We start from the raw sequence: 20421 nt of genomic DNA on the forward strand, positions 1-20421 counted from the left end.
CAGTGAATTCAGTGACATTTAGATTTCATATCCTCTGAGATAAATGGATCTGAAATTCTTCTGCTTGGCTCAAATTACTGAGTGAGATGACACTCCCACGTGGTGTTGTTGTTGGTTTAGGAAACCATTTTTTCTCTGCAATACAGATGGAGCAGCAGAGCAGAAGGGCGCACCTTCCCCAGTGACCTCAGGGCATAACCATGGCACACCCACGTGCAGCTGCACATCTCTGCATCAAGCTGCTGCACCGCTTCTGTGAGCTGCTGTTTCTGTCTGTTGTAGTAGTGAGAGGAAGCCCTAGTCAGGGCACGAACACCCGGAGGAGGTTTTTTGTTTGATTGCTCTTTTTGTTGTTCTTTTTGATAACTCAAACTTGTGTATGTTCTTGCCACAGCCACTGAGGATCCTGAAGTTGGCATCAGGGGCATGCAGTCTCCTCTCCTTCAAAATTCAGTGAAGACAGATCTTTTTGTTTTAGCCTTTCCTTTTTGGAGCAAAGCTTAATTGCATATCATGTATCTCTCTGAGAGAAGGTTGAGACAAGCCTCCCATTAGCTGTAGTAGTCTGGGAAAGCCTTTAGTGAGACAGTGCTACAAAAGGAACAAATATGGGGAACCCATGGAGAAGGTGGACATGAAGAGACAGTTGAGGACAAGTGAAAATATGAGCCATACATAAATCACAGCAAAATGTGTGTAACAAAGAATAGTTGCACTGGCATTTTGTGTCTCTAATTGCATTACCTATGTGGGCTCCAGGATATTCTCTTGAACACGAGACTTGCACAAAAAGACTGATGTTTTCTTGTGACTATCCAGAACCCAATTTCCTACACACAAAATATTCTGTAACATTTTTCCAAGGTTGCTCTAAGCTGCAGGGGTGTTGCCAACAAAATGCTGGCCTTACAATCAACAAGCCAAGCCTGGCTTTGGGACAGAGCCAGTACAGGCTCTCTCTGTACCATGTCAGATGGAATCTGGACAGAGCAGAGCACCTCTTCCAAAAAAGCTTCCCGAGCATGGTAGGACTTTACCCTATTCTGTTCCAGCTCTGTACTGAGTTTTGTGATGTTATCTTACTCAGGGTTGTTTTTTTAAAGTTGGTAATACTTGGCTGGTCATGATACAAGTGGATGAAAAAGTGTGTGTCACTTAAACTCTCCATTTTTTTACTTCTGCTATCATTTACTATAATTTATTCTTGTGGTTGGCTATTAAGCCACCCTATTTCCAAATCACCTGGCACATTTCCAAAGATGTATCTCATAAAAATACTAATACCTATTTCCCTCAAGCTTGAAATTGCCTTGAAGTGTTTAACCAAACAGTCAGATTTTGTTAGTGTGTGACTACTTCAAGATTTAATTGCTGCATGAAGTCTAAAGCACAAAGCGTGCTCGCTGCGAACTCGGAGCAGTGTGTGATGAGTTCATACAGAATAAAATCTCCAGCTGGGGATAACTTGCTCTTATTGCGGTAAGAAGAGGAAAAGGTTGTGCGTACATTTGTTCCTGTTGTCCTGGAACAGGGCTGGCACCAGTTCATCTGCGTGGTGCTCATCAGCATCTTGGTTGATAATGGCTCAGAACCCTAAAACCTCAGTAAACGTAGCTGAGTAAAGTGCATCAGTAGTCATAGCCGTGCACCTTTAACCCAAGGGACGAGGAGGGCATAGTACGACGTGGTGGTATCAGCTTTGTAATCACTGGTCCAGGAGCCTGCCTGGGGGAAGGGGAGGTTTTGTTCTGAGAGCAGGCAGCAGGGGCTCCGCGCACCCCGCTGCACTGGGGGAGTCCCCGGGGGTCTCACAGCAGTGGTGGCTCTGCGGCATTAACCGAGGGAGATGAATTTGTTTTTGTAACTCTCCTGAGGAGACCCAATTCTGATGCACGCAGAGCATCTCTCTAGAGCAGCAAGGTGACAGTTTTACGGGTTAGGTTAAAGTAGCTGTAGGCTTCCCAAAAAATGCCTGTGAGAGCTTGTCGTTGGGTTGGATTGGTGGTTGGATCACTAGTGATTCGTGCACATGGCTCAGATACCCCAAATAAAGTATTCCTTCCCATTGTGATATTGACCATAATTTGCTTCATTGCCTGGCAGTTTCAAATTATTTGACAATAAAAATGTCAGCAAGCCTATAAAAGTTAAAAACATGCTTAGAAGAAGATGATGCTTTACTTTGGAAAAAAAAAATGTATACAGTGACTTTATAAAGAAAAGAACCACAGTTTTCCAATCTGAAGTGTTACACAGAGTGTTTTGTGATGCTTCACAATCAGAGGCTTGGAAAGCTGAAAGCAGTATCAAAACACCTATTATTTTTCTGGGCCTTAAAGCCAAAAACATAACTATAAATTTGCGTTCTGTGGTGCCAATGTTCTGTGAGGCTCATCTGTGTTGTTTCAGAGTGACTTCAAGGGGAACGTGCGGAGAGCTGTTGTGCATAGTGTCATGTAGCATTTACAGTACAGCAGTGACTTACAAGCCTGTATTCTCCTTAAAAGTCAACAGGACTTAAGCAGCCTTGAAATATTTTCTCCACTCTGCTGGCCTGGGTAGCCACAGCGGGGAGCAGAACCCAGGTCCCTGGGGCGAGGAGAAGCCACTGCTGGTGGCCCCAGGACCTCCCGGGACAAGCTGAAATGCTCCTGACAGAGGAGGCAGGATTGGCCGCTTCTTTCTCTCCTTGGTGCCTGTCAAGTTGCAGGGTTGTGGCATGGGATGCGTGTTCCTGCTTCTTCTCGACTTCGTACTGGTTTATGTACAAATTGATTTTAAGTTGTGGTGTCAGGCTTTTTGCCTGTGAGAGGAATTAGATGCAATTAGTCATTTTTGAAAGGTAATTCTAAAACAGATGCAGAAGGCACGTTTTTTATTGACCCTATTGGCTAACGTTGTATTAATGATACATAAGCAAGTAATTCTGTCAGTACAGTAACTGACAGGTTATCTGATTTTTGTAATACTTTGCATTGTTTAGTTCTATCTAAGTATTTTGCAATATGTTTGGGAGGAAAGATTACAAATATAATATATAGAGAGAGAGAGAGAGAGAGAGAACTGAAGCCTCCCTTAGGAGATCTCTGCCCATGTTTAAAAGGAGGAATTTATAATATTATTTTCTGTGTCTCTTACATACAGTATAGCTTCTTACTAATTCTAGACAACAAATTGAAACGGTAACATGGAATTTTTAGTGTGTGCTCAGGTCTTCTGACTGTTTAGTATTCTTATATACGCTGCACTTTTCACCCTGAAATGAAGCCAGGTAGGTTTTCATTGCCTTTGCTCCCAACAAAGCAATGCAAAGCAAGATTAGCTCTTCTCTGTAAAGGTTTTGAAAGAAATTGAGCTATGCAATAAAAGACTTCATCAGGTTCAGCCTACATCAGTGAAGACTTTGACACATAGCGGCACGCCTCTCTCTGACCAGCAATAGTCCTTCTCTGGCCACCTTCCCATCTGAGGCTCCTCAGAAACCTGACGACCTCAGGCTCCTCATCTCTGGATGCATTTGAACCTGCAAGTAACAATTGCAGCCTTCCTGCAAAAGGGAGAAGGGTTTTTCTGGGCTGAAATTTGTCTTCATTCTACCAAAAACTGTACTCACAAATTTTGTAATAGACAACATATGTAGTCTGCTAGACATCTACCATTTGTATTTCCCTTTTAGATAAAATAATAATGTTTGGAGGTACTTAGTTCTGTTATTGCATATGTTAGCTGACATTAAACAGTCCTTAAAAGGTAAGCTGCAGATCAAGATGCCTATAAGGCCTATTTTCATTTGTGCAGTTAATTTGTTTACAGTGCTGCTATATTTGATAGTAGTCCAAATAGCATGTAGTAGCTGTTTCTCTACATGACCCTTGTAAGACTGCATCATCAGACAGTTAATTTTGAATGCACAATTGATGCACACTAAAATACATTATTAATGCCTCTCTTACTACCAAACAGTTACCATCTAATTCCAGATTAAAATAGTGTATTTTATCTAAGGAATGAGGATTTAAGTAACCTGCTTGTAGAAACTTTTTTCAGTTAGTCTACAGAAGAAGATAGTAGCTCACATGCATTTTATTAGACTTAAATGTGCTTCACCACTTATTTTGCCTGGCAAGCAAAGATATGAAACTGGGATCTTCTCAGGCTCCCATTATTTCCTCAGGATAGCTACAATATTTGGGCTATTTCCATGTCTTGGGAAACATTTTAACTAATGGATATGTTCCCAACTGAAGTTAAATGGAAGAGAATTCCCAGTAAGAGCCAAAACATCTCCCAGATGTACAGTTTGTTTTGGATGCTTTTTCACTGAAGCATACAGACTAGATGGTGTGTTATTGCTCTGTGGTGGAATTTGAAAGATCATCTTCCCTCATTGCTACTCTTGTCTGGAAGCCAAGAAACCTGAACAAATGGTGCTTCCTGGCTTGCAAGCCTTATTTTGGTGTACCATCAGCTTTGTAATAGCCTTTTTCCATTACTTAGTGCTCCAGTAACTCTAACAACGATTTAACAACCACCAAATGATGAATGGGGTTGAGAAAACACTGATAATTGTACAAAAGAAATCGCTGAAGTGTATTGCCTATGGTAAGTTCAAATTAACTGTTCTCCAGGTAAAATATAGAAGGCATGGTAACTTCCAGTAGACTTGCACCAGGGCTTTTAAAAGCTGCTGTTCACAACTTTACTGTGACCATGCTGCATTGACACTTACATTTGTAAATGGGACTGGGTTAGGCCACAAAACTGTAAATCCCATCAAGCACGGTGAAACTTCACTTATGATATGGAAAGGGTTCGATTTGGGATAGGTTGAAAGATTCATAGCTATACTAAAAAATGTATATGGTTGGCCTGTTAGAGAGCCTAGCAGCTTCTTACGTGAGTCTTAGTTGCTGCAAGTAGTTTTCTGCATCCTTAGATTTTCTGTACGTATCATTCGTTATTTTTAGAAGCAAGTCTAACCATAAAATCAAAACTTAGACAGTGTTGATGGGGTTTCTGATTTTGAGGTTTGGCTAGGCTTGTTTACAATTGCTATGGTGGTGTCAAATCCTGCTTTTTCACCCCGTGGGTCTGACATTTGCTGTCTACTGTGTATCTTTTTTCAATTAGCAACTTTCTGTTTCAAAATACTATATTTCCTATTGAAGTGAATATATAGAGCATTTGCATTAGCTCTTTGTGTACATACATAACTTTGCAATTGTCCTTGTAATGTTCTCCTAGAGAGTTTGTTCCTGTAGCTTTAAACCTCGAGCAGTTCTGCATCTATAAAACATAGGCCTGATTCCTGAAGTTCCAGTCCTGCAAGTCACTCCGTAGGTGAACCTTGCCCAATGTGGGGAGGCTGGGGATGACTTCAGCAGGGCTTGCACTAAGTACAAAGATTCATTCACAGAGGAAACTATAGGGTGGATTTTAAAATTTGAGTAAATATTCAATGTTGAGTAAATATTGAGTATGTGTATGTCTGTGTATGCAATGAAGCAAGAAGAGTCACAGTGCTGCTAAAATACTATTTAGTTTTACCATGATTGCCTTCATTTAATTTTTGTCCGTTAATTTCAATAGCAGTTGCATTGGAAATGGTGCACATTTACAACTGAGTGCTGTAGCACTTTTTGGGGTAGCTTATATTTATCCTTACCTCGTCATGTATGCTGGCTGGGAGCAGAGGTATGCAACACAGTTTTCCTCATTACTACTGTGATTAGGACTCAGTAACAGAGAGGGTGATGCAGTAAAGTGCCCTTCCTTCTGCTCACGGTGTCCAAGTGACCCTGCTGTGAAGCAGTAGCATGAGGAAGAAAACATCAAGGTTTTCAAATGCAGCAGAGGAAAAATACTATATTTCTTCATATGATGACAGTCACATACAGTTGTTTGAGCTGACTGTAGGAAGACAAATAAGCAGATTCCAACTGTGATTCATTACCTAAGAAATCGGGAGGTCACATACATACTGTGTCAAGACCAAAGTCTTATATGTAAAATGTGCATTCTTGTAATCAATATATGATGAGCTGGGGGGTTATTTGCTTAAGTAATGTTTGGTCCAAATGGTTATTTGGTTATTTGCTAATTTTTGAGCCTGCTGAAACCAGTGCAGTGCCTTATCAGGTAGGCTCAAGAAGCATAGTATTGCAAATGTCTAACCAGGTTGTCACAAGGGCATAGAGACCATCTTGCTGCTCTTGTAGATTGATTTCTGGCGACTGAGCAATTAGTAGGGAGTCATGGATACATATGTAGGATAAATATGATTCTTAAAAGGTAAAACATTTTTCCCCATAAAAGAAAGCACTTTATAGTATTTTTCTGCCTCTGATGCAGAAGTTTACTGATTTTTTTTTTTCCGTTTGGATCTTCCCATAATGCTTGTTTCTTTAAGCCCTGTTAGGCACGGTTGTTGTAAAGGAAAGTTTATATTGTGAGCGGTGGCAGTCAACCTTTATTGGGGACATTTTATTTAAACTATCAGTGTGTTTTGACACACTTACATACAAAAGGCCATAATTTAATTAACATTTCTCAGTTAAGTTTTGAGGTTAGATTCTTTATGTGGTGCTGGCATTTCTCAGGAAAGAAAAAGAAGTCGTTTCTTCTGAGAAAAGGTCTTAGGAACTGAAACTGAAGACCTGGAAGTAGATTCCTCATGTGCTTTTTATCTTCCTTCATGTGTTCTTGTGGTGTTTCCATCCAGGACCAGAACAGCTGGTGAAGGTGTCCATTTAAGTTGTATGTAATATAGCAAATACCCTTCAGCCAGGAGAGAAGGCAAGAGACTGTTGTCTCATTTTACTTAAAAAGAGCATTGAAGTGGTGATTATGTGGCCAACTGTTAAAAGGCAGGTGGTTTTTAAGTGCAGATCAAGAGAAATGCCTTCTGTTGCCTCAGAATTAAATTTTCATTTCTTTCTCCTTTGTTTCCTTTTTAGCCTGTTTGATATGGGAGGAGAGTATTACTGCTATGGTTCTGACATCACCTGCACCTTCCCTGCAAATGGAAAGTTCACTCCTGACCAGAAGGCTATCTACGAAGCGGTGCTGAAGTCATCACGTGCTGTAATGAAAGCAGTCAAGCCAGGTAAAAGATCAGTACATGTCAGCAGGAATTGACAAGCTTGATGGCAGCGTTCAGGCTGTCAAGACAATTATGTTTGGATGTCAGGAAGTGCTGGAAAGGAACGAGATGAGAAAACTCATTTCCGTAGTTAAACAGCTCTTAGTAGGTGAATGATACCCAACATTCTCCATATAATATTTAAAGAAATAACACATAAGCAACTATTAATAGTATTTAGAAGGTATTTTAATCTCTCGCTTTTTTTTTAATTCCTTAAATACTGTGGTGACAGTTGTTACTCTGGTGTTTACACTGGCAGATATCTTTTCAGGAAGCTTATGCCAAAGAATGAAGTAAGAGCTTGAGTGAACATGTGTCATGCTTCAGTTTGTTTCAAGCATTTTCTGTATTTTACATACAAACTCAATAGAAATCTTCTAATGAAGAGAGGATGGAGCGTGTACCTTTGGGAAGGACACTTAATTAGCCTTTAAAAGCTTTAGAAAGCACTGGCTATTGGATATTTCACTTACGCCTTTAAGTTGCAGGCAAGCTTGTTCAAGTGTACATATTCATAGTTGAAACAACTGCCTGGCTTCATGAAAATCTTATTTTTTTTTTTTTTCCAATTCTGCTTTCGGGGAAGCAAATAAATGCTTTTAGAGCCAGCAGCTTCTGTGATCTTGAGTATTTCACTGGTGAAGGTACTTGAGCATTTCTCAGTATTACTAGCAGAATGGCTTTGAGGAAAATGTACTTAATGCACAAAGCACACTTGTCCATTACATTTACCACGTTAGCTTTCAGTCTTCAGACCCTGACTGCATGGGCTTTCTGGATTGCCAGTCAGAGCATACGTAATTCTCCTGTTTTACAAGCTGGCAGCAGCACTGTTCATTTGAGTAGCTTGTAATGAAGCAATAATACTTGAAGCTTAGCTGCAAACGGAGACCAGATATTTTGCCATTTTAATAGCAGTGTGCATATTCCATCATCTGCTGTTTCTCCCCTGAAGAATCCTGTTCCCATTCATCTTCACATTTTGCTCACATTTCCGTGTCACCTCTCGTGTGGTATTTATCAGTATTTTGCACTAATAAATTGTGGACTATCTTCAGAACTTAAGAGCTAATATGATTCTGTACTCAGAATGTTGTGGAGAATTCCTCAGTTAACTTATCAATTTATTTACAGTATCAGAAAATAAGGACATACTAAGCTTAATTCTGCAGATTGGTTGCAAGGATTATTTACTAGCATTGGGAGCTTGAGATTTATAGACAGTTTTCAAGAGAAATAATTCTTAATGTTGGGGAGAAGACTGAATGAAGAAGAATGTTGGGACAGGACTGAACTTTCTGTTCTCTCGCTGTGCTTTAGTTTTCTTGCCTGTTTAGAAGAATGGTGCAAATGCATTTATTCTGCTCATGAGGCTAGTAATCATGAATTTTCTGGCCACAAAAAGCAGATTAAATGCACATTCTGTGGACTGGTTCATTGATTTGGTTCATCTGGTACTACTATGTGGTGAAATGCAACCTGTCCCTTTTGTATTGTGTTGAATTACAGTTCTGAATAGAGTCCTGCAATGTGCAAAAATATTCACCCTCTGGAAAAGTATGCTTTTTAGGTCCATATGACTTGTACACGTGTTCTTTTTGCAGGCTTTAACCCTTCTGTCCACTGGAGAGAGAAAAAAAAAAGCTTTAAAAAATATTTTCCTCCTATGAGGAGGAAACACCCTAAAGACCAAGACTCTTTACTACTGGAAATGATACAAAGCATTTAAGATAGGTAGCTGGCAGGAAAGTATTTACAGTGTCTGCAATGACTTTCCAGTGTGACAAACTGCTTGGGCTGTTGAGAAAGCCCCGAGCCTCCTGAAGGGGTGTATGCAAACTGGATGTGTTGCTACTGCTGTACAGGGAAAGCAGTTTCTGTGAGAGAGGCTGCAGCTTCCTTACCCTGGTTGAACAAACCTCACTTGTTAGCTCATTGACTAAAGCACCAGGATCAGTTCGGGGGGGGGGGGGGTCTGTTACAGTCACAAAGGGGAGCAGCAAGGAGTGATGTGAATTCAGCTTTCAAGTATCTCTGCTCCCCATCTAACAGAAAGTAAATACTTTAGGTATCCTAATAAGGAGGCAAAGATGTTTGTGGGTTTAGAGGCAGTAAATGCAAAACCCAGCCCCATCATGTTTTAGTCAGATTTTCTGAATTATGGAGCCCTTGCTTATTTTGCTGTTATTTTTGTTTGTCTTCATTTTCCAGGGTTCCTAAGATCAAAAGAGGGAAAAAGACAGTCAAGTGACTTGGCTCACATGACAGTAACCATTAGTGTGGCAGGCTGAGTAAAAAGAAGTTACACAGCAAAGTCAGCAACTGTAAAAAATGTTATTTCTCTCCAGCTGCAGAACTGGGGCCTTCGTTGTGCCTTGTGGCAAAGGGTCACAGGGGACATCTAGTTGTTGTCTTCGGAAGGTTAATGATTCCCAGAGTCTTTCTTGTTGAAAGATAGGAAGCAAGTGCTATAGAGAGAGTCACTAACTAAATACTGTGTTACATAACTGTGGTTTTGGAAGGACACACATTTGCTAGCAACTTAAACATCTTATATAGATGCGTATAGTTCAGGGGTTATTTGGTTTTCATGTGAACCTGATTGACTATCAAGTGAAGATGCTTTCTGAGAGATAGCAGACTTCCTACCATTTTTTTATACTTGTTGTATATAAACAGCAATCATAATTTCAAAAATACTTGAAAACATCACATTTTATTGTAGAAAAATATTCATCTAAGTCCTGTGTGTGGTCCAAAAATACAAGCAGCTGAAATTGTATCTATGGGTCTTCATACCTTTCAACTAAAAGAACAGAGTGCCTTTTGCAAGCCAGATAATGTATTCTGAAAGTTAAATGCTCTTTGTGGGATTATAGCCATGTTCAGTGCAGCCGTCACAATTCCTGCCACAAACCAAATCTATTTAGAATAAAAGGGGGGGAAGACATACTCGGTTCTATTGCATAAGCAGCAATTTTGAAACTACTGTACGTGGATCTCTTACAAGGGCAGCAGTGCTAAGTCTCTGAAGCGAAAGAGTCAAAAAGGCATGCTTGTGTGGCAGTGGGTAATTGTCTCTTTCCTACAAAGTCAGACTCGTGATCCAAAATGTCAGAGAGGAATGCAGAATTTCTGCTTAGGGGATATTCTTAATGCGTCAAGTCCATCTGGGTTAAATTTACTCTTCCACAGAACTGAAATACAGGGGCGGATGCGCAAAACACTGACACTTCCACTGCTTCAGTGGCTGAGGCATCATCTACTTGTTCCTCAGAACAGTGATTTCAGAAACAATTTGTCTTTACATAGATACTGTAAAGGATTTTAAATGGTGAAGTTGTAAAGCCAAGTGTCTCAGAGTATTCCAGAAGTTAGTGCCTTGATTTGTCTAAGTTGGGTGTTGTTTTTCAATCTCATTGGATTTGCTAAATTGTTTGAGGCACACTAGGTGCACTTCTGGAGCACATTGTCCTGTGTGGTTTCATCTGAAAAGAATTCAGCTCAAGCCCTTCAAGACTCCACTGTGTAAGCCAAAATACAGTAAGTGGGGACTATCAAGAGGTTCCACATCCTAGGATGATGAAAACTGTAGTACCACTGCAGAGATACCCATTGTTTCCCCCATTGCTATCTTCATGCAATGCACGTAACAGAAAAAATTCAGCTAATGAGCAGCTATTCAGTAATTTATTTTAACGTTTTGTGCCATGCATGGCCCACAGTCTGTTTACTGTCTGCTGTTCAAAACCTGCTCTGAATCCAGAATTATTAACATCCTCACCAGTTTTTCCTCAGAGTGCTCATCATGTATGCACGTGTTTGACAGGCAGTTAGTTCGCTTGCACTTCATCTTAGTTATGTGGAAGTGTGCAGCAGTTCCCCTTCCATAGACAGTGGCAGACAGGCTAGAGAAGCTAGTGTAAAAGCTATTGACTCGTTTTGGATTCCAAGATTGAAACCTCACGTGAGATTTTTCCTTTAAGTGTTTACCATAATGCTCCTGCTCAAAACCCAGCTGTTTTGACCTCAGTTACAGCTGTGCCTAGCATTTCTGCAAGTCAGACTCCAGATTGTCAAGCCAAGCACTGAAAAAAAAGAAGGAAAACAAGTATTGAACGTATGTAAAATAAATACAAAAATAAAACACGTGTCTGGGGCAAGGATTGTGAATTCCCAGTGGCAACGTTGCCAAACCCTCAATCTGCCATTGAGAATAGGTATCTGAGTTTTTTTCTCATAAGCTAGCAATAACCTTTCCTCTCTGTCCATTCTACCAAATCCTGTCTCTTGTCTAGTTTTGTTTACCCCAGTTACATAGGTTAGATCCAATGTCAATGTAATAGCTTGATTAAATTAAAAAAAATCATTTGTCACAAGTTACACCTGAGAGAACAGTATTGTTTGCTCTTTGTCATTAATATAAATTTATGTGTAGAAATGTGTAAAATAATTAGCTTTGCTGCAAGTCCCTCTCTGAAACTTCTAGAAAATTTCTTGAAGAAATATGATGTAGCTTTGAAGTTAGCCCTACGTGGAGCCAGGGCTTGAACCAGATGCCTTCTGGCATCCCTCCTAACCTGAATCACTCCATGATTCTTAATACATTCTAAAATATGCAAAAGAAAATGTCAATCATCAGTGTCGATGAGAATCAGTGACTGTTCCCAACTCTTGCTCTTAATTGGGGAGGTAATATTTGCAAGTCAAACAAAGGATGGTGGCATGCTGCAGTTTGTGTGCATGAACCACATTCAGATGTAACCCAGCTTTGAGTATCGCTCTGTTCTCCAGTGGATACTTTACTGTTCGTTACACATATGGGTACAATGAGGTTTGGGAAGTTGCTGTGGAATAGCTTCTTTTTTATTCTGTAACAAATGGCTGTGTTTTTGTACTATGCCCAGCCACTCAGGTGACTTCCGAAGGTTATTATTTGGAATATTATCTTGAGCTTTTAGAGAATGTTGAGAATTGGAGTTCTGTAATTCTGAGTTGGTGAGGACTGTAGTGGTAGCATTAGTTACTCAAATACATTTAATCAGCTGCTGTGCCTAGAAGAAATAAAAAGGAAGCATGCTTATCTTCAAATCTTGCAATTGAAGATATTTTGGTTTAATGCATTAGAGAGTAAACAGTGTCTTTAAGATCGATGAGCTAAGTATTGGAGTAGTTGTGAACTTCCCATTTTTATCCCTTTGCAGTTGCACACTGGGATCACTGAACATTCCTCCCTTTTCTGTAATGGAAAGTCCCAGGAGAATGGGAAGGAAGGGAGCTTGTTGTGCTTAACATTCCTAGTACTCCTGCAAATCTTGCGTATGTTTAAAAAAAGAAAAAAGAAAAACTTTTACCAATATGCTATATGTGTTAGTGTTTTTGGGGAGAGAGAGAGGGAGAATGAATTAAAACACCTCAATCAGTAAGTTCTATTGTCCTAAATTCCAGTTAAAAAAAGATTTCTTTGTCTAGCAAACTGTTCCCAGGGAAGAAATTGAGTAAGGCCAGGTTGGCAACCACTCAATTCCCTATCTCTACATTTATATGATTTAAAAAGCTTGTATATCCAAAGTCCCCATTGAACTCAAATTGCATTCAGACATTAGCAGGGCAGCTGGGAATATTTGCTGATTGATGTTTGTTTGTTTCAATAAAATAAAAAATAAAAAATTGTTCCAAATGTGCACAGAAGTTGTTGTTCACCAAGCCAGTTTATATGCAGTGTGAAAGCTTTCCTCCTCGGGACGCTGACATTGCTATAGGGTCTCCCCATAGGATGACCCCTATAGGGCCTATAGGATTTGTATCTCTGATTATTTTTTTTATCAAGTTGGAGCTCATGCTTGTATATGTTTATCCCCAAGTCCAGCATTTTACTATTCAAGGGAATGAGTATCATATTGTGTCTGGCTTTCAGGCTTTGCTTTTCTGATAAATGCTGTTGGGGAATGTCTTAAAAGGAATCTCCATCTCAGGACTAACATCTCTGATAAGATGCAGGTTTCTTCACACTAAGGCTGGAAGATCCCTTAGTAATCTTGCCTGTTTGTAACTTTCTCAGAACTCAAGTTTTACATAAGGGCTTGAAGACCTCATTTCTTTAAGTCTTTTCTTAAAGGATTAAAGATCAGCCGTTGCAGACTTCATTGCTTCAGGTACCAGGATTGCCACGTAATCTTTGGGCAAGAAAGTCCAGTCAAGTGACCACCAAAAAACATTTCAGGCAAAAAAAGGTAAAGCAACACTTAAGTAAATAAGATGTCCTTTTACTAATGAGAGTGTGCAACGTTGTGATAGCACCCTACTTTCAGGAGGGATTAGTTTAGAAGAAATCAGCTAACTGTGAAGAGAGAGGGTAAGAATGATGGAGAGGTAGGGACAGTATGAACGGTACGAAGTTGAGACCTAGGAGAGACATTTGGGGCAAACAGCCAGGAGTGCAGGTCAGCAACTATCTGGCTTGGATTTTAGAAGTTGTCTGTAGCTGATGGTCCCTGCTGCAGCTGCCTCGCCAAGCTGAATCTTGCATTTTGCAGTTGAGAATCAATTTTTTAAGATTTTTCTCTCAAGTTAGCAAGTTCTGCTCTGTCATTTCTTTGTTGTGTTCAGTAGGTTTAGAGCCAAACTGTGTAAGGTGCAATCCGATGCAGAGGAAGGCATTAAACCCTTCTGTGGGTCTAACTGAGGCCTTCCTTTAAAGACAAGAAAAAAAAAAAAAGATCCATGAGAATTCACTAGGAAGAAACTCATGGACTCCATGGTGTGCCACCTGCCATAGGCTCCCTTAAAATGAGGCTCAGCATGTTAGTATTTAGGATGCTGCTGCGGTCGTTCCTGGAGTCTGAGCGTTTAGCTGCTTCTCCTGGTTTCCCCTTGGTGGCATAGGAGCTAAGAAAGCCCTGTGTATTTGTAGGTGCAGGATGCTAAGCAAAGTTAATCCCTCTTGATCTGCTCATGGGCAGCTGTATTATGCTGAGCTACTGTGTGAAACTGTGCCCACTTCTTATTCCTTTTCTAATGATTTCTTACATTTTTGCTCCTTGGCATAGCTTCTTAGACATGTTGTAGTAGAGAGGCCTTTATTAGCTGATTTCCCCAAATGCATCCCTCCAAGGAATGTTGTACGTTAGGAAAAATCAAAGCAGCCTCTTTATTTTCCAGTGTTTTGCCTCCTTCCTGTTTGACTGCTGCTAAAGGACTCAAGCAGAGGGAATTGAGTCCCTAGGACTCAAACTAGGGAATTTAGAAGGTGAATGGTCTGTATTATTTTGTACAGCCAAATGTGAAAGCTTGGGTGGTATGTATTCTTGAAAGCTTTTTAATATGTAAATATTTGAGGCATGGCATTTTCAGAGTGACTGTCAGGAGGAGGTAGTGTTTAGTGAACACGTGTCGCTTTCATAAGTAACCTACTTTATACAACAGAAGGAGCTGTGATTTGAGTTCAAAACACTAGTATGATTCCCTGTTCTGTCTTCTCCACTACTCTTTTTTAAAGACATTACTCAAATTTAGTTTGGGCAGGATAGTACTAGGACAAGGGATTAGAATAACCCAATTAATTAAAGAACTATTTAATTGGAAACTAATAGCTAGGGTATTTGACATAACAGATATTACTGGCAGTTGTTTCTGTTATTAAATTGAGCAGAGCTGTGCTTAGAAAAATCTGCAAATTAAAAATTGTGAATATACAGATCACTTCTTCAGCACTTTCGTCTATTTCAGTTCTGTAACTTCTTAAAAGCTCAGATTGATTTTTGTTTGCTACTATTTTGAATAGTGTTTTAGAGTAATTGTCACTGTATTCAACTAGGATTAAAATCTACTATCTCTAAAGAAAATAATTGAAACTGTTATTAATATTTATTCCTCCCAAATAAGGTTCTCATTCACATGCAGTGGGTGTTTTTTTGCATGCAAGTAATTTGATTTTTATTTTTTGTAGTCCAGAGTTGTACTTAGTAGAATACCATGTAGGCACACTTGTCTGTTTTGCTGTATAAAATCAGTAGCTAATTTTGATGAACTTTTAGAAAGAAATTGGGCTGTAAACTGGACCTCCTGACAATAGAACAACAGGGAAGGGTGTGGGAGCACAGTCTAGTTTATAGTTTGTATAATTTCAAAATGCCCATATGAATTATTCCCATTCAGATGGTCATATTTTAGGGAAAGTGCTGCTGATAATTATTAATGTGCTGTAATATCTGAAGCAAAAAAAAATTATTCTCAGGCATAAAATATTAATAACAGAAGTTGAAGATTTCATACCAATTCTCCTGAAGAACAAATGCTTTCAGGGCATGTTATAACCAGTACTTGATATTTGAAAGTCCTACTGAATGACACTGCAGTATTTTTTTTCCCCTTGCAGCTAAGAATGTGTTATTGTGTTAAAGACAGATTGGAAAATAAATCTTGTCAATCTATGCTATAAAAAAATATTTGTAATCTGCTCTCTATCTTTTCTATTCAGTGGAGTTTGCTGTGTTTTTCTAGCTAGCATTAAGGTTCATAAATAAGTTTACCTTTGACTACTGGCTTTCTGAGTTTGACCCAAAAAGGTAATGTAGCTTTCTGTGGTAAATTAATTCAGTTATTGTCAGTATAAATGCCTAAAGCATCAGTTGCCACCTAAGAAATAAAAGTTGAAGGAAGTAAAGGATGCACAAACAGTGCTGACAGTCAAGTAGCAATCCTTGATCCTTGCAAGATACTATTACATAAATATGGTGTCATTGCTTAGCAGAGAGCTCATTGTTAGACATGTAACCTACCCTTGCCCAGAATAGCATTAACCTACAGCAGGGGGTGAAAGAAAAAGGCTTTTTTTTTCTGTCAAATTCAGCAGATCCTCCAGTCCCTCTGTGCAAGCAACGATCTGTTGAAATGCAAGATTTCAGACTGCGAGTCTCACTGCAAACCACCTGGGAGCCGTTCTTTGCTGTTTGTGACTAATACACAGGAGCTGACCCATGCATACAGTGACCACTGCAACATTAGTAAGACAAAAATAACACTGAGTTATTTCCAAGTGTATAAAACCAAGCACTTCCAGACAGTTGGGCCCTTCTGCCCTGAAGTCACCCTGGTGTGCAGCTCTCTGACCAGTCCTGGGGGCAGTTTCTCCATGAGACAGGGGCCAACTTGCAGCTTTCCAGCTATGCTGTGCACATGGATTTTTCCACTACTTTCAGTGGTTCTTCAAAAATGCTACTTGTACAAAGCAAAGAGAAGTCTTAGAGCCTGCATTGGTGGCAGTTTTCTAGCCTCTCTCAAGTGAATAATGTTTTAAGACTGCTTAAAAAAATAAATCCTGTTGTCTTAATTTTGTAACAGGTACACGTTACAACTGTAACGTTGTACAGTCCTGATTTTAGCAGTGGCTTTGGGGGAATAACCTGTTACATGGTCTGACATGCACTGATTTTCTTCCAGTGCAGGATTCAGGAAATGTACGTTACACGTTGTAATTTGAGTTGGAGTACAAAGTTCGTGAGTCTTTCGATCTTGACACTATATCAGCTGTAGCTGTCAGAGTGCAAACCTGCTAGACAGATTATTCTGTTTGCCCTGAATCTTATCTAAACAGAGTCTTTTCTAAGCTTCAAAGATTGATAAGTTTCCACACCACAATCACTCCCTCTGGGCACTTTCTGCCTTCCCCCAAGCCTTTTCCTCTTTTCAACATAAACCTATGTGGAAGAAGCATGCAGTGAAATTCGTAGTATCTGACAGTGCTGCTCAATCTGAATATTGCAGATTTCCAGACATGGAAAAAATCCTTCCACTTGCTCCACATCTGCGTCTGTTGAAATTGCTTTTCTTAAGATCTTGATGATCCCTGTGATGTGTTTTAGAGCATCATATGTAGACTTTATAGTGGGGAGGATGGGTTTTACCCCCTAAAACCGCTGTGATACTGATGCAGAAGAAATACCATGATACAACCCAGGAGTACAAGGCTATTCATTCAGCCTTTTGAAGGTGTGGTCGGTATTTTGGAGGTAGTGGGGCCGTCACTGTTTTCCTATAGCAGCTCCTGCTCCTGTCAGCCAGGTACATCTTACTGGGGGGTTGAGGGATGAGTTTTTTGTCTGATGCTGGCTGTGACTTGTACAGGCAATTATCTACACGTGGTATGAAGCTGAGAACAGCCTCACTGTTGTCCAGATGCTGTCAGTGCTTGAGTACAGACTTCTGGTTTCTTGCTCTTGGTTTCTATGCCCTGTGGCCCAGAGTTGCCTTACCTGGCTGGAAACCCAAGCAACTGTTTGCTCTCCGATCTAGTGTGCCAAAAGGAAAGCGTGAAAATCAGAAAGGCAACAAATTCTTCTCTAGCACCCAAGTGAAGAGGAAAGAAATAATCATTTCTATGATTTAAACAATGTTTTGGTTTGTTTTTTAAACTGGGTTTGATTAGAATTTTTAAGGACCTATTGTTTTGTCTGATATGGTTACTGCCTGTTGGCAGGTCTTAAGCTGTTCCAGTGGTTTGTTGGCTGGACAGGGATTGCATGTTGTGTCTGCATTTCAGTGGCACTGCCAGGGGACATCAGGCCTTTTGCCCTTGTCTGTGGACTCTCAGAAATACAATGTAGCTTAACCTTAGCACAATTTGGGGAGAAGTTCCTATAACCTTGCCATACTAATTTTTTTAGTAGGATTGTGACATCTGTGCTGGCAAAAAAAAAAAAACCCACCCTACAACAACAAAAAAAAACCCTGCTAAATCATTTGTGGTTTAATCATTGTCACATTACAACCACAAAGTGCCCTAAGTAGCGGCCAAAAAAATCCTGTTAGGCCTTTCCAGAGCACTTTCCGACCAAAGTAGCTAAATAGTACGCAGTAATTCCAAATTACTTTTGTATGCTGCTTCTGCTTTACGTTCTAGAATGGCTTCTAATAAAGCATCAGAAAATAATCCCTTGAATGAAAATAACAGTGAGGTAGCAGCAACTGAGGAACAGGTTGTGGTGTGATACAGCAACTCATTTTTAATTCTACTATTTAGAAAGTTATGCCATGTTCATTAAAAGATAGGTATGTTTTTAATTGCAATTTTCACTAGAAGCATTTCTTTTCTTTCTTTTGGAACAAAAGTCTTCCCCATCAGTAGAACGCTCAAAAAGGTGTCCTTATGAGATCTTTCTGAGTCCTGAAAACATAGTGTTTTATCTGAAATTTGGTGGTTTTGCCAAACAGAAAATCAGAGAGGAAATACTTTCAGGGAAGTAAAACAATACACATTTTATCTTTCCCTTTTCTGACACAGCAATTATCTAAGACTATTGGGTAACATTCAGGTTGATGGGATCAAATTAGAAAAAAAAAAAAGTGTAATAAACTTAATGTATGAAGTTTGCCATTTTTAAACACAGTACCTCACGCTTCTGTGAAGCTCTGTTATACAGTTAGTACAGTAATATAGTAGTAGGTACCTGCCTCTGAAAATTAATAGCCTATATAGTTGATATATTTTTTAATTAATCTATGGTCTGTTACATTTCAGTATTGGACATATGCACCTCTGGTCATTGCTGTGTAGTTCACTTTATAACTCAAGGGATGTCAAATACTTAGGTTGCGTGTGGTGCTTTTTGCCCTGGCCTCTTGCCCAAGCGTATGCTACATGGCAGGTAATGAATTGCAGCCTAACGAGCCTTGGTAACTGAGCTTTCCTGGGGAGCCAGCCGTTGGTTCAGTGACCTGTATTACCCAGTATCTCGTTTGGCAGAGAATTAAGAATGGAGCAGACACATCATCAGCAGATTTTCCTGAGTGCAGACTCATTTTGGTACAAGCTTTCAAAGTCCAAGGACCCTCCAATCTAGCTTTCTAAACCCCATCTGTCAGTAAGTATAATTGGTTTATAAAATGGCTTAAAGATGATAATGGAACTAACCTTTTTACACAAAAAACGTGTCTGCAACTATGATAATCTTCTCCAAAGCTTAAAAATAATAATCCTGAATAATAAATCAGTAAAATATCCTAGTGGGTGATTGGTGGTGTGAGGCTAATGCAGATTGGTGTTGCAATACCATCAGCTGTTGCGGTAACACATACAACTGATGTTAGATCCACTTGTGTGGAAGTTCTTTGTGGTTTTTAGTTGTTTTTTAACTTTTTCCATCTTGCTGCAAGAATGTTAATACAGTGTTTGACTTCTGCTGTTTCAGCTTGCAGCAGGTGACAGAGCTCTCTATGCTCTGAGCATGGTTAATCCAAAAAACTGATGAGAAGCGTACTGAAGAAATCCTGTCCATGGCCTTCCTAGCAAAGATAGCCATGATATTTATTTTTTCCTCCTTTCTGTGCTTCTCACAGTTATTGGAAGTTCAGTATTTACATAGGAAAATTAATTTTGTACTTCAGGTATATGTGCTAGTTAACTTAAAATACAGTTAGGTACAGACATGCTATAGCCAGTCCCAGAGACAGGTTTGGATAGGCCATTGTATTGTAAAGATTCCAATTGCTAGGTAAATCTAACACTATTTTAAGTTTAAAATAAATCTGAAGAGTTGTATATTAAATCTGTGCATCATGTGAATATACTTTAAGCAAAAAAATGTACTAAGATCTTTATAGAATTAGGACAGCTTCCTTCCTGCAATAGACTCTCCAGTGCTTCTAAGAAGTTCCCGTATTACTGAAAAGTAGTTGTTTCTCTTAATGCTTTTGAGACTATAAAGGTAGTAGGAAATGTTTGAAGAAAAATCGATGTTCAGGTCCTCCTTGCCTGTCAAATCCCCTGTTTAAAAAGCGAGGGGGGGGAGGGTCTGTTTGCACTTAATTATCAAAGTTTATTCCTAGCGTGATGGGAGTCAGTTCATAGCAAACAAGACAAGGATATCACCATTTTTTAACTGAAGTGTGGTAAGGTCACTCCACTTGGTTCACTATCTCTACTTAGCTCAAAAATGTCCTCACATTTTGTCTTAGAACACTAATAATAGCCTACATATGTATGACTGTTGTAGGTTAAGTGGTTTGGAGGAGAGTGGCCTAATAATGCAAAATCCCACCACGCTCAGAGTAATGATAGAATGAAACACAAAGCCAGGCAGTAAAACAGACAGTGTAGTGCATCTCAACTTTTTGTCTAAGAAGCTTTGACCACCAATTTCTATTTACTTGCACAGTGGGATTAGCTGTAGTTAGCAGGGTGCCTCCGGCAGTCTGTCGTCCCTCTGGCCGTGCTGTCCCAGCGCTCTGTCCAGCTCTTGCAGCATGCGTCTCAGAGCTGGAGCTGCAGCGCTTCCCCC

General features: G+C 39.7%; 1 protein-coding gene across 4 annotated transcripts in view; it reads left to right on the top strand.

Moving 5' to 3' along the window:
• Window positions 1–20421, top strand: part of PEPD (peptidase D) — a 139305-nt gene that overhangs the window by 96050 nt on the left and 22834 nt on the right. For all 4 annotated transcript variants that reach the window (XM_067004197.1, XM_048068809.2, XM_067004196.1 and 1 more), the window contains one exon: window positions 6957–7105. In XM_067004197.1, the coding sequence (XP_066860298.1) occupies window positions 6957–7105 (149 nt within the window). The remainder of the gene's footprint in view (window positions 1–6956; window positions 7106–20421) is intronic.

Source organism: Anser cygnoides, chromosome 12, assembly GCF_040182565.1.
Source record: "Anser cygnoides isolate HZ-2024a breed goose chromosome 12, Taihu_goose_T2T_genome, whole genome shotgun sequence".
Lineage (NCBI taxonomy): Eukaryota > Metazoa > Chordata > Aves > Anseriformes > Anatidae > Anser > Anser cygnoides.